General features: G+C 41.7%; 1 protein-coding gene across 1 annotated transcript in view; it reads right to left on the bottom strand.

Annotated features, from left to right (window-relative positions):
- LOC140459689 (putative aminopeptidase W07G4.4) overlaps positions 1–12,576 on the bottom strand; it is a 41,209-nt gene that overhangs the window by 12,720 nt on the left and 15,913 nt on the right. The window contains exons 7-13 of the mRNA XM_072554054.1: positions 11,535–11,659; positions 10,566–10,665; positions 7,865–7,940; positions 6,901–6,986; positions 6,289–6,393; positions 5,629–5,704; positions 2,207–2,325 (exon numbers count right to left, since the gene is read on the bottom strand). Coding sequence (XP_072410155.1) covers positions 2,207–2,325; positions 5,629–5,704; positions 6,289–6,393; positions 6,901–6,986; positions 7,865–7,940; positions 10,566–10,665; positions 11,535–11,659 — 687 coding nt within the window. The remainder of the gene's footprint in view (positions 1–2,206; positions 2,326–5,628; positions 5,705–6,288; positions 6,394–6,900; positions 6,987–7,864; positions 7,941–10,565; positions 10,666–11,534; positions 11,660–12,576) is intronic.

Raw genomic sequence — 12,576 nt, 5'->3', positions numbered from 1 at the left:
AGCATTTAGATACCTGAACCAGGTATAAACTACCGGCAAGTAGGCATCTAGCCATCTCAACCATTTTCCGTCCTCCTAGCTACAGCCGCACCGCAAACACAAGCGGAAAAAGAAACAAAATATGGAATAGCAATGTGAACATAGAAATTTTGAAAGTACAAAAAAGGGGATAAATCTCCCATCCATCCTTGAATCTAACTTAACTTAGAAATTAAAAGTACACATCTCAACCGCCTCCAAACATAGTTTCAACCAGATTATTACCAAGAAATATAGGACAAGAAAGCCCCAACTGCACTTCCTGCTTTTTTTCAAAGAAAAAAAACAAAGACACTATTTGTATATACTACATAGTTGACAAATTAACTTAATCTGAACAAAGTCTCTTGCCTTCTCTGACGTGTCAAAGAAATGTACAGATCCATCTAAGATGATCTGAAGCACCACCAGATTTCTCAGAATACTGGATTCCAAGCTCCCTCAGTCTTCTCTCGACATCGTCATAGAATTCCTTTACAGGATCACTGCTGCTGAGAAGTCCTGGAAGAACATTATCTTGGAGCCCCCATAAATTAGAACCTTCCCTTCCCCTGCATTCTGGGAGCTTCCAAGATTCTCTTCTTGTCTCGATCATGATAAAACAGCACCAAAAGGACAAGGATGTCAACCCAGATCTGACCTCCGCACCGTGACCCAGTGCGCCCTCTCAACCTTCAAGCCTTGCAATCCAGCCTCCAAGTTAAGGAAATTCAGCAACCAATCTCAATAAATTCCACCAGCCGCTTACCTTCCTTACCCTCCAACAGACTGACGATCTGGATAGTTTTTCTCCTGCCCATGTTTTCAAGACCCTTCACTTGGTCATGCAAGTTAAAAACCTGCATCTCCATGGTTTGGATCCTGTCAGTGGAGGAACTGGCATCAGCTTCCACGACTGACTCTGTGTTCAATCTCACCCATCCTTTTTCCCAGGTCTCCCAGCTGCTGTTCATGTTTCTGCAGCATGATAGAGGAGAAACTGGCCCAAATATCTATCTGCTTCCCCAACATTTCGCAAGCTCCTTCACCAGAGCCTGGTAGGTAATAGAGTCCAAAGATCCTGCAGGCTGGGCTGTGGGCCCGGCCTCGGACACTCCTCCTCCATCGCTTGGCATGCCTGGATGGCAAAAAAACGCAGCTAAGTTGATTTTCCACAGTTTCCTGGGACTCCACAACCTTTCCAGAGTCCCAGGATATCACAGTGGCACGGGGTGGGTGGGTGAGAAGTTCTTCCCTGCTTGTACAGCAGTGCAGAGCTCTGCAGTGCCATCTTCCTAGATTGCCACCATCTTGGATCTCCCATAGCTACTTTCTTTTAAACCTACCTTTTATCTCCCACTCTCATCTGATTTAAAAAAAATCACGTTTCAAAATCGGTCAGCTTTGCCAAACCTCCTTTGTCGATTCTCTCCAGGTCTGTTGCAATGTTCTGCTGTGCAGACTTCTTCCACAGACATGAACCTCTCAAAGAGCTCTTAAACCCACAGCCGACATTGCTGGCCTTTTAGCAGTTCTCTCTCAACTGTTGAGAAATGTCCGGTTTTATACCCGAAAACATCAGATTAATAAAACCAATGAAACATGAATCAAAATACTAAATTGAAACTTGATTGGACTTGAGTATCTTGGAGCATAATTTCAACACACTGGACAAATTTGAATTTGATTCTGTCTCATGGCTAGCTGTTTTGACCAAATGTTACATTGTTAACTTGTTCAGAACTCTTGGTGCTGAGTTAGGCAGGCCTTACTAGCTTTTCAACCCTCTTCAAGGTCCAGGACCTCGACATCTTCATAAAATTATATAGTGGTCAGTGTCAATGTTAATAATCTCCAACTTGTAGTCAATGTTGTACCTTTTCCTCAGAGACTAAAATGATTCATAATTTGCTCGTTAAACTGAAATAAACCGCAACAACTTAAAAGCCAACTGTTTTGACCGTGAGGTAGCAAAGTTAAAGGAAAACCAACATCAGCAAGAAATGTCTCAGCCTCTGTTTCTCATTCTTCAGCCCATGTTTAAAACTCGAGAACAGGTCTTGGTTTTTGTGGAACCCCAAAAAAAAAATCATCCTCCGCCTCACGCAACAAGTACTTGAAAGATGTTGTACAACAGCCAACTGCAACTTAAGTGCTTTCCAACCTTGAATTCAGAGGATATACACACCAATTCTTTCATGTGGCACAGCAGATCCACCATTGCCATCCGCCCTTCTGCATCTGTATTTCCCACCCGAATTCTTCTCTTCGCACGGGATGTGATAAGCTCATCTGCTACATAACAATCTAGACAAGAAAAATGACAAACTCAAGATTCAGAGAGCCATAGCCAGTGCTTCTTGAAGACTAAAATAAAACGTCTCAACTGTCTCAAAAAATGACAAAGTCAGCACCACGTTGAAATACAAAACCCACATGAAGCAATAAAATGATTAAGAAACAAGCCCAAACCAAGTTGTAATTGTAATGATCTAAAACTAAGTAATCTTACTCTGCATGAAAACACAGGAACAGATGTAGGCCGTTCAGTACCTCAAACCTCTTCCAGTTTAGATCATTGCTGATCTGTGCCCTAATTCCATATACTTGCCTTTGGCCCACATCCCTTAATACCTTTGCTGAACAAAAATCCTATGCATCTCAGATTCAGTTAACCAAATGTTTCTGCTCCTTCCAGAAATATCTTCTTTAGCTATGGGCAAAGTGCCAGATGACTGTAGAGTGTCTTTGTTTAGAAAGGGGTTCGAAGGAGAAGCCTGGAAAGCCTAGATCTCAAAGTCTGACTTTGGTGGCAGTTAAGTTGTTGAGGTGATTCTTAAAAGATAGGATTTATATGCCTTTGGAAAGACAAGGAATGATTAGTCATGGTCAGCATGATTGTATGTGAGGGAATTGTGTCTGAAAGATTTGATTGAATTTTTTGAGGATGTGACCTGTAAGATTAATGAGAGCAGAGCGGTAGATATGGTTTACTTGGTTTTCAGGAAAGACTTGGGCAAGTTTCCTCAGGGTAGATGAATTAGTAGAGTTAGATCACATGGGATTCAGGGTGAACTTGCTGATAGGATATAAAATTGGCTTAAATGCAGGAGACCAACAGTGGTGGCAAGGAGTTCATTTTCAAACTAGAAGTGTATGACCAGAAGTATTCCACAGGGATCAGCGCTGGGCCAATTTTTGTCTGTCATTTATTTAAATGATTTCAACGACAATTTTGAAGGCACAGTTAGTAACTTGGCAGCTGACTGCAAAGTTCATGGCGTAGTTGACGATGAAGAAAATGTTATTTAAGATTATGAAGATATCCTCATCAATGAGATGAATGAGCTGAAGAGTGACAAACAGTTTAATTTGGATACATGTGAGATGTTGCATTTTGATCAAACAAACAAGGACAGGATTTACAATTAAAAGTTGGGCAGTGGGCAGTGTTGTTGAACAGAGAAACTGAGGGGTTCAGGTGCATAATTCCTTGAAGATTCTGTCACATACAGACAGGGTAGTGAAAGAGGTGCATAGCATGCTTCCCTTCATCGCTCAGACTTTGGAGTATAAGAGTTGGTGCATGTTGTGATTGTCCAGGACATTGGTGAGGCTTCTTATAATTAACTATGTCCAATTGTGGTTGTCCCATTATAGGAAGGATATTATTCAGCTGAAGAGATTTAAAAAGGATGTTGTCAGAAATGAAGGGTTTGAGTTGTAAGGAGAGGCTGGATAGGCTAGGACGTTTTTCCACTGGAGCGTAGTGTTATGACATGGGGTGAACCTTTTCTGTTAATTAAATCACGAGCCTTGCCTTGTAATGGGTTAAAATGTAACTGACAGACAACTCCTTAACTCCTATTTCCTAAAGAAAATAACATCACTGTTTTCTTACCCTGAAAAGTGAACATTAAAGAAAAAAAATCACAAATCTAAGCACCCCCTTTCTTAATTGCTTACTCTGGCTCCAACTCTGTAACAGTATGCTGTTCCAATAAGACACTTATTAAAATTACATTAAGCTTAATCTCAAAATCACACACAATCTGTACCTTCTCTGCTGTCTTCAATTTTCTTGCTGCTGATCTCTCAGGGTCACCTTCTTTCTGATTACTGCTAATATGGGTTCATGTGAAAGGTACCTTTGATGGTCAGTATTTTCTCATTTCTTGGACAGCATGATGTTAAATGGGCAATTAACTCTCGAGCAGTTTCTCTCTGACCACTTTGCAATATGTCCATATTCTTTGACTGCGCCATCAGATTATCTCATTGGATCAAATAAATTCAAACAAGATTGGGTTTTAGAATCCAGTGGCATAATTTAACTGGTGAAATTTGAATTGTCGTCTCAGCAGCAACCAAAACTCAGGTAGCCATTTCACAGCCAAATGGTACATATTTTCAGTTTTCCAGTACACTCTGGAACTGCCATCTACTCATATACACAGGTGTTTAGAAGCTCTCAGCTCAGAACAGCATTTTCTCCCTCAAAGGCACAGTACATGCCTTCAATTTAATAACTGTAGGAAGTTGAGGGGTGACTTCACAGAGGTATATCAAATCAGAAGCAAGATCAAGGCTCTGCATGAGGTGAATAGCAGGTGTCTTTTCCCTTGGGTGGGCGAATTTCAAGACTTGGGGTATAGTTTTAAGGTGAGAGGAGAAATATTTAAAGAGACATGAAGGGCAAGAATTTTTTTAAAAACAGAGGATGATTCCTGTGTGCAATGAACTTCCACGCAAAGTGGTGGATGGAGGTAGTTACAGTGTTTTATAGTACGTGAAGAAAGGTTTGGAGGGAGGTGGGCCAAATACAAGAAGGTGGGACTAGTTTTGTTTGAGATTATGGTCAGTATGGGCTGGATGGACCAAAGCAACTGTTCCAAGTCTCTTCCAACTAGAGAGTAATAACTCTGATTTGGGCCAGACACAGTGTAACCTGTCACTCAGCACTGGTGCTTTAATAACTTGTTAAAACCACAAGTGAGAAATGGTTTAGAATACACTTCGTTAAATGTTGCCTTCACCTGCCATACCTGAAGTAGGATTGATAATTGTTTCTTCACTTTCTGTCCTATTATTTGATTCTGAAACTGTAGTGACTTCACTTGGGGCCTCCCTGATCACTCCTTTCAAGTTCCTGTGAACAGCCATTGGCCCCAGATCAGCGAAGGTGAATCCCATCAGAGAAAGGCAACTTGAAATGCCACTTCAGATCAGTAGCCTCAACAAGCAAATACAAAACCAAAACAAACGGATGACACTGCCTGTTGTTTTACTCAGTGCCACATTTTCTTTGACTCTGATCTCCAGCATCTGCAGTCCTCACTTTCTCCTTTTACTTTTCTGCCTTCCATATAACTGTTACTCAGCTGAAACTTAAAGAGCAATCAGAGCACCATCTTTGTAAGTTTTGGAGTGAATTTCATTGCCAACACTAAATTCTTCGTCCTTCCATGATGATCCAAAAGCAACAGATGCATCACAGCTTACAAAATAAACTCCCTCATCCTTGCCAATTTGGACAAACAGCAGCAGGACTGAATAAATGCAGTTGTCATCATCCATTTATAAATGCCATGCTTCTCTGATTCACATTACCTGAACCAACACTGTTCCTAACCATTGCCATTGCTCCTATCACTTGGATTCCTTTTGGTTTCAGAATGGACAACACCTGTGGACAACAACAACATTCAATAAAACATCACTGTGCATTCGGAAGAATGGAAGATGAAACTTAAATTGCAAACTAAGAAGGGGTGCAAAGAGGCTTCATTCCCTTCAGCACAAGAAAACAATTTGGACAGGGCAAATGAGTTTGCAAAATGAATACAAGCTATTTGACAGCAAACAACTTGTAAAGATGGCCTATCATTCCTGCAATAATAATGCTGCACATGAAGTAGCAGCCGTCAAAACAAGACACGATTGACGAAACCCAAGTTAAGGTTGCATTGCTTGCAAACAACAGATTTGAAGCAAATGGCAGGATAGACAGCCACAAAGACACAGAACTCATCATTATGTAACACTGTTTTGTTCTGATTCACAGAATTTATCAGATTCAGTTTCTTGACCACAACAGTCTACGTTTGAGTATTACCCCTTCTCTCAAAAAAAAGAGAGAAACACAGCCAAGATCCTGCTGTCATACAGAATTAAACATCAAAAACTCAGGAAACAAGGCTGAGCCGAGTTGATCACAAGTATTGATACAAATAAGCAAGCTTCATCTGAACAGGAAAACAGAGTAAATACCTGGAAAAAGCCTGCAACTGCTGCAGCTCCACATTTGTCTCTGTGCATTCCTGCCATTATACCTCCAGCTTTTATGTCTGCGCCTCCTGTATCGTAGGTTATCCCCTGTGAAAGATGACCATTTCATGTTTGTTATTTTGACTGTTACTTAGCTGCAAGGTCAAAATAATGCCTGAAGTTTAGGGATTGATTATTCAAGCATTTTCACCAACCTTGTGCAACATGCAAGTTTGTAGAAAACATTAATAATTTAACAAAACCCCTCAGGTGTTAAAAATTATTCATACAACAATTCAAAATGCTAAATTCATGATAGAAGTAAATCCCATTCTAGCACCAGACAGCTAAACTTCATGTACTGTGTAGCTACGAGGACTTCGAATTTCTCACATGAATATTGAACTGCCTTGACTTTTGTGTAAAAAAGGACTTTCACCTCCAAACTCATTGAACACAAAATGTAATTTGTTTACAACAGGTGCATGCAGCTAATACCCATCCAGAGACATGGTTTTGCAATTTGTTATAAACTTCTTGAGATATGCTATATACAGTTAAGAATACATGAAGGACAAGGTAAGCCAGTTCACAATTCTGTGATGCGGTACTTACCTTGCCCACAAGCATGAGTGTTTTATCAGTGACACCCTCTCCTGTGTAATGCAGTTCAATAACACGTGCTCGATGCCGCTCAACATCTGTGGGAATGAAAAGGGAAAAATCATAGCACATGTACTCTGCGAATTGAAGACTCAGCAAGTTGGGGGTGGAGGGTAGTCATGGCAGACAGACAGAAAAATAATCCGATGTGTGAGATTCCAAGGGTTGGAGAATCTAAAGACCTCTCAAAGCACATGACAAGCCTCCATGCCTAAGGAGTGTCCCCCACAACCTGAACAGCCCGAGCCCGCAGCCCATGACAGCCTCCTCATAACTACAATTGTACAAACCCAGTTTCTTCCATCCTGGGCACACATCCCAACTGCAATAGGCACCACCCCATTGCCCACGACCAACTCTCAAACAAGGGACTCATTCCACAAAAAGCAAACACAGCTCACTTGTGAAAGCCATGACCCCCACCTTGGCTCTTGAGTGAGCATGCGTGCACCTCAGGTCATGACAGCCCTTGTGCACACAAGGACATCTCCAACCCTCCTCCTTCACAGACCCAAGGGTGGCAACGTCCCAACAATTCTCATTCGGCACACAGCCCATTGACTGTTATATGCAGAGGGTGCCATGCCCTGTCCCAATCTGTCCTCCTGCATCCAAGAGCATACCCCACCATCGCACCTCCAATCCTTGATCAAGGGACACACTGAATCCGCCTTGGGCTTGGAACAAACCATATCTGCACCTCATCTAACACATATGGATGTACACTGAAGACTGCTTTTGTTCCACAAATCAAATGTTTCAAACATGTTGAGAAAAATCATCTTGGAATACCAAAAGAAACTTAGTGTGAAAATAGCCAAGCAGATATCGATAAAATTCAATCTAACAAAATACTTCAGCAATCTAACTGACTTTTACGAGGGTAAAGACTCAGCTGAGTGGAACACCAACTTACCTTTGGCACAGCGATTGACTGCTGCCAAGCACGGGTACTGCTCGTTGAGAATCACAGAATCACTTGTGACTGAAACCTGGCAATTAAGATGAAGAATTTATTTTCCACCTGGCTCTTAGCTTTCATAAATTCCAAATAATTCCAACAGATAATTCAGTTTTTCACATTAGGCTTCTTAACATTTTGCCTCGACTTCCTGAAAATGGCTTGCATAATGGTTCTTGACCCAATGCAGATTTCACCCACACCAACAAGACCCCCACAGGCAGGGCATGGAGGCAGCACCCAAATGCACCTTAGCATGCACACAGGACCAAATCCTGCACTGGTGCTACCAATCTGATCCATATACTAATTGTAGTCAAGTAACAAGATGCCCCTGCAAGCAATCAGGAATGCTGTGGCAGCATACACCTCTACGTACCCTTTCTCATCTGGAATTTTTACGTTGAATGGCCATGGCTGCAATGTTCTTTCCATTACATGGCTGCTCAGGAACCAAGCCCACTACCTTTTTCATTGATTTGTTTGAATATCGCTGGCTTGTCCGGCAATTAGTTCCCAGTCCTAGTTGTCCAGAAGGGAATTCAAAGTCATCCACATTGCTGTGGGCGTGGAATCAAGTAAGAAAAGTACATTTATTTCCCTCAAATAAAAAAAAAGAGCATGGGAGAAGGAGATGAGCTTTTATGAAAATCCAAAGGGAATACATGTTTGGCATAACACTTTTCTCCAAATCCCAGGCTTAGTTTGGCTTCAACTTCATAGCACAACTTCCAATCATGTCCAAAACATTAGCCTGGGGTTCTGCCTGGTTAGTTCAGTGACATTACCAAAGTAATTCCATGGGGATACTCGAGCTATTTGGCTGTAATGTGAACTCATCTTCCTTGGACCATCAAGCCCTGGCGTTAGGCTCTGCAAGAAGGACAAACCCACTGAATCATAACTTAGATTTTGAAACAGTCCCACTGGTTACTCTAATTTTACATTAAAAATCTGTCACATGGAAAAGATCTAAATCATCAAATGTTCAGAGTAAGCTACCAGAAGCTAACGAACAATAATACGTGAAGGCAGATCAAGCTGAGAGAGTCCACAACCGGGCCAAGGTTCAACTCATCCTTTCTGCTGTTTGAAAAAAAAATTTCAAACCTCTTACTTGCACAAATCAAGGAACTGCAGTGAAAAGGGGCCATGAAGTGGCATTTGCAAGTAGGATTTAGGAAAATACCAACGCTTTTCATACCAAAACTAGGAACAAGAGGATAGCAAGGGATAGGGTCGATCCAATCAAGGACAAAACACAAGGCCATTTATGCAAGGAGCCAGAGGAAACAGGTCAGGACCAGTACTTCACATTGGTAAACACCACAGAGAATGACACAGATGATGCTAAGATTCGGGAAGTTATATTGATATTCTTTGGCAGGCCAATATTATTCATGAAGTGGTGTTGGGTGTCTTGCAGATCATTAAAGGTAGCTACATCCTAAGGGACTGATGGGATCTACCACAGAATAAGGAGAGAAGCTGGTAAAATAAAAATTGGCTCTAAACTGCCAACGTCAAGAAAGCATTCTCATCTATGTCAGAGATCAGATATTTCCTTTCTTAGCTGAATTAACATGTCATATTTCGACTGCTGCTTTGCCTTCAATGTTTAATCCCCCCATTGTTGACTGTAGAAGTAGTTGCAACTTACCATAAATTCCTTCAACAGAAGCTTCTAAATTTGAGATTTCTCAAATACAGTCATCCCCCAATACCCACAGGAGATATGTTCCAGGACCTACCACAGAAGCCTGAAACCACGGATAGGAGCAAACTCATTCATTTACATGGGAAACATACCTGCCTGGCAGCCTGTGGGCCCCTGGCTCCAGAACGTTCCCTTGTGTGTTCCGGCCACAGAAACGGAAAAGGAAACCATGGAAACCGGACCCGCAGATACAGAGGTCGGCCTATATAAGAATTGGGCCAACAGGAAACAGCACAACCTGCATACTTCCCTCCAAGCCACTCCCATCCTGATTTGGAGGAATACGATGGTTCACTCACTGTTGCCAGATCAATATCCTGGATTTGCCCTTCTTAAGTCACTATAGAAGGAGCTGAACCAGTCCATCTCAATCTTCGAGGAGACAGTGAGATCTGCAGATCCTGGAGATCAGAGTTGAGAGTGTGTTGCTGGAAAAGCACAGCAGGTCAGGCAGCACCCGAGGAGCAGGAAAATCAACGTTTTCGGCCAGAGCCAAGGGCTCCGACCCGAAACATCAATTTTCTATCTCAATCTTCTGCAGAGAAACTGATGTTGGGAGTAAATATGGGCCTTGAAATTATATGGCTATAATTGTCACAAGCCAATAAAAAAAAAACCACAATTAAATCCACCCAACAACTGAAGATTTTTAACGCATGGCCTGAAAACATTACAAGCAAATCAAATTCCAACTGCCAGAAGATAAATGTAAAAATATTTTAAATGGCAAAAATTGAGGACTTGAGGTTGGCACAGTAGCTTGAAGGAGCTAATTTGAAGATCATGGTATGAAAGATTAGGGGTGCAATCTGTTCTTGATCGTTCTAAACTTGTCATTCATTTGAGAACAGAAGTGCAGCGGATGTATGAAAACAAGGGCAGAATTTGCAACTGTTACATGAAAAGATGAAAAACAAGTCCAGCAAAGAGAAAACTTACAGCAACAACAGAATTACTAAAAAGACTCTGAACATAATCAGCCACTTTTGGAGCAGCCATTCTCTCTGGGTCAGATCCACCAATATCCCTGCATACAGTTCTGTAAAGACAAAAGTGATGATATTCAGTCAGAGAAATGAACCAATTTGTTAGCAATGCAGCTGTAACCTAATTTAAGAGCATGATGGAAAAATGATCAAGTTGATATGCAAGCTTCAAGACATGTGGTGACCTCCCTTACAGGAGCACAGAAGTAAGGAGTCCTGACCACAGAGTGGCAAAGTCAGGCTGATAGTAACTAACAAGAGGAGATTACATGTCTCAGTAAAAGTGGATGATGGTTGCCATATTTGCGACCAATGGTCAGTAGCTTGGAGTTGACTCAAGCAGTTTTCAAGTCTAAAAAAAAAGTATATGAAAGATGCGACGCTTCAATGGATTTTCAGTAATAATTGCAGATAATTCCAAGCTACAAGCAAAATAACTACCCTTACATTCAAGTAGCCTGACCAATGACAAGAGGGAATACCAGTTGAGTGAATGAGTTATATACTGGTGCCGTGTATAGATTTTAAACTTAACTTGTAATGCTGCCATTCTACAGCTTTCTACAGTCAAGAGCGTTCAAGTGACTAAGCAAACATTATAATCAGGAGCAGTAAGATTCTCTGTGCCAGCAACAGCAACTGAACTCTGGACTGGAAAAAACAATACTAAACAGCAAATGAACACAAACTGCAGATGTAGCAATAATGCCCAGAACACAAGGAACATTGTGTTGCAAGACAGACAAACAAATAAAACTTACGCCAACAGCCCAAATTAGTTATTATGTGGTTGCAACATGCATATAATAACAGATCCAAATAACAAGTATGGAGTTGGTTAATCAGTACATTAAGTAACCAATTTTATCCCAGTGCTAAGAGATGGCTTTTTAAACCTACACAATCCTTGGCAAATTCTTACCTGCCACTCTCCAATGCTGATGACAGCAGTACAAGCTTCTTCCCTTCCTCCTGACTTGAGGCCCATACTACCAGAAAATCTACTTTAGCTGCCTTTTCTGGGCATGTCTCACGAATCTCCAATGGCTGCAATACAATGAACATTGGAATAGATTTACCAATCTCTAAAATCATTTTGAATTAAGTCAAATGATCCAACATGTCATCAGCTCAGCCAGAAAACTTAAGTGGTCTTATGTTCAAAACTTCTTGGCTGCCATAATGGACCTTGTATCCAGGAGGTGGTGGCTCAGGAGGTATTAATCGCGAGACTTAGCAAAGTCTTGGGGACCAGGTATCAAATCCAATGTCTTGATGATGATGAACCCTTGGTCAGTTATCAGAAAAACCCATTTGGTTCACTAATGTCCTTCAGGAAGGAAATCTGCCATCCTCATCTAGTCTACATGCTACTCCAGACCCATATCTGGGAAGTAACAAGACGGAAAATATACTTAAATCATCCTTACCAGTCTACCAGCTGCAAATGCATCTGTCCGTGACAGTATCCCGAACAGTGACTGCTGTACAGCCCTTGTGGAGACAAAGTCCTGCCTTTGCATCGAAAATACCTGCACTCGTGTGTGGCACTGTAACTGTGCTACGCCGCTAGGACTACAAACAGATCTAGGAACTCAAGACCAGGTACCAACAAAACGCTGTGGGCCATCAACAGCAGCAGAATTGTACTCCAGCACAACATTCATATCTCATGGCCGAGAAAATCCCAAACTCAACCATGACCATCAAGCCAGGGATCAACCCCAGTTCAATGCAGAGTGTAGGAGGGCACATCAGGAGCAGCACTAGGCAGGCATTCTTAAAAACGGGCAATAAACTTGGTGAAGCTACCAAAACAGGACTACTTGCATGGCAAACAGTATATGCAACAAGTGAGAGATCTCAGCAATCCCACAATGAACAGATCAAATCTAAGCTCTGCAGTCCTACCATATCCAATGATGAATGGTGGCGGGCAAGAAGACAACTCACGAGAGGAGACA

This window comes from Chiloscyllium punctatum, chromosome 35 (assembly GCF_047496795.1).
Source record: "Chiloscyllium punctatum isolate Juve2018m chromosome 35, sChiPun1.3, whole genome shotgun sequence".
In the NCBI taxonomy this organism is placed as follows: Eukaryota; Metazoa; Chordata; class Chondrichthyes; order Orectolobiformes; family Hemiscylliidae; genus Chiloscyllium; species Chiloscyllium punctatum.
The sequence above is the reverse complement of the archived record's forward strand: the minus strand, read 5'-3'. Positions and strand labels throughout refer to the sequence as shown.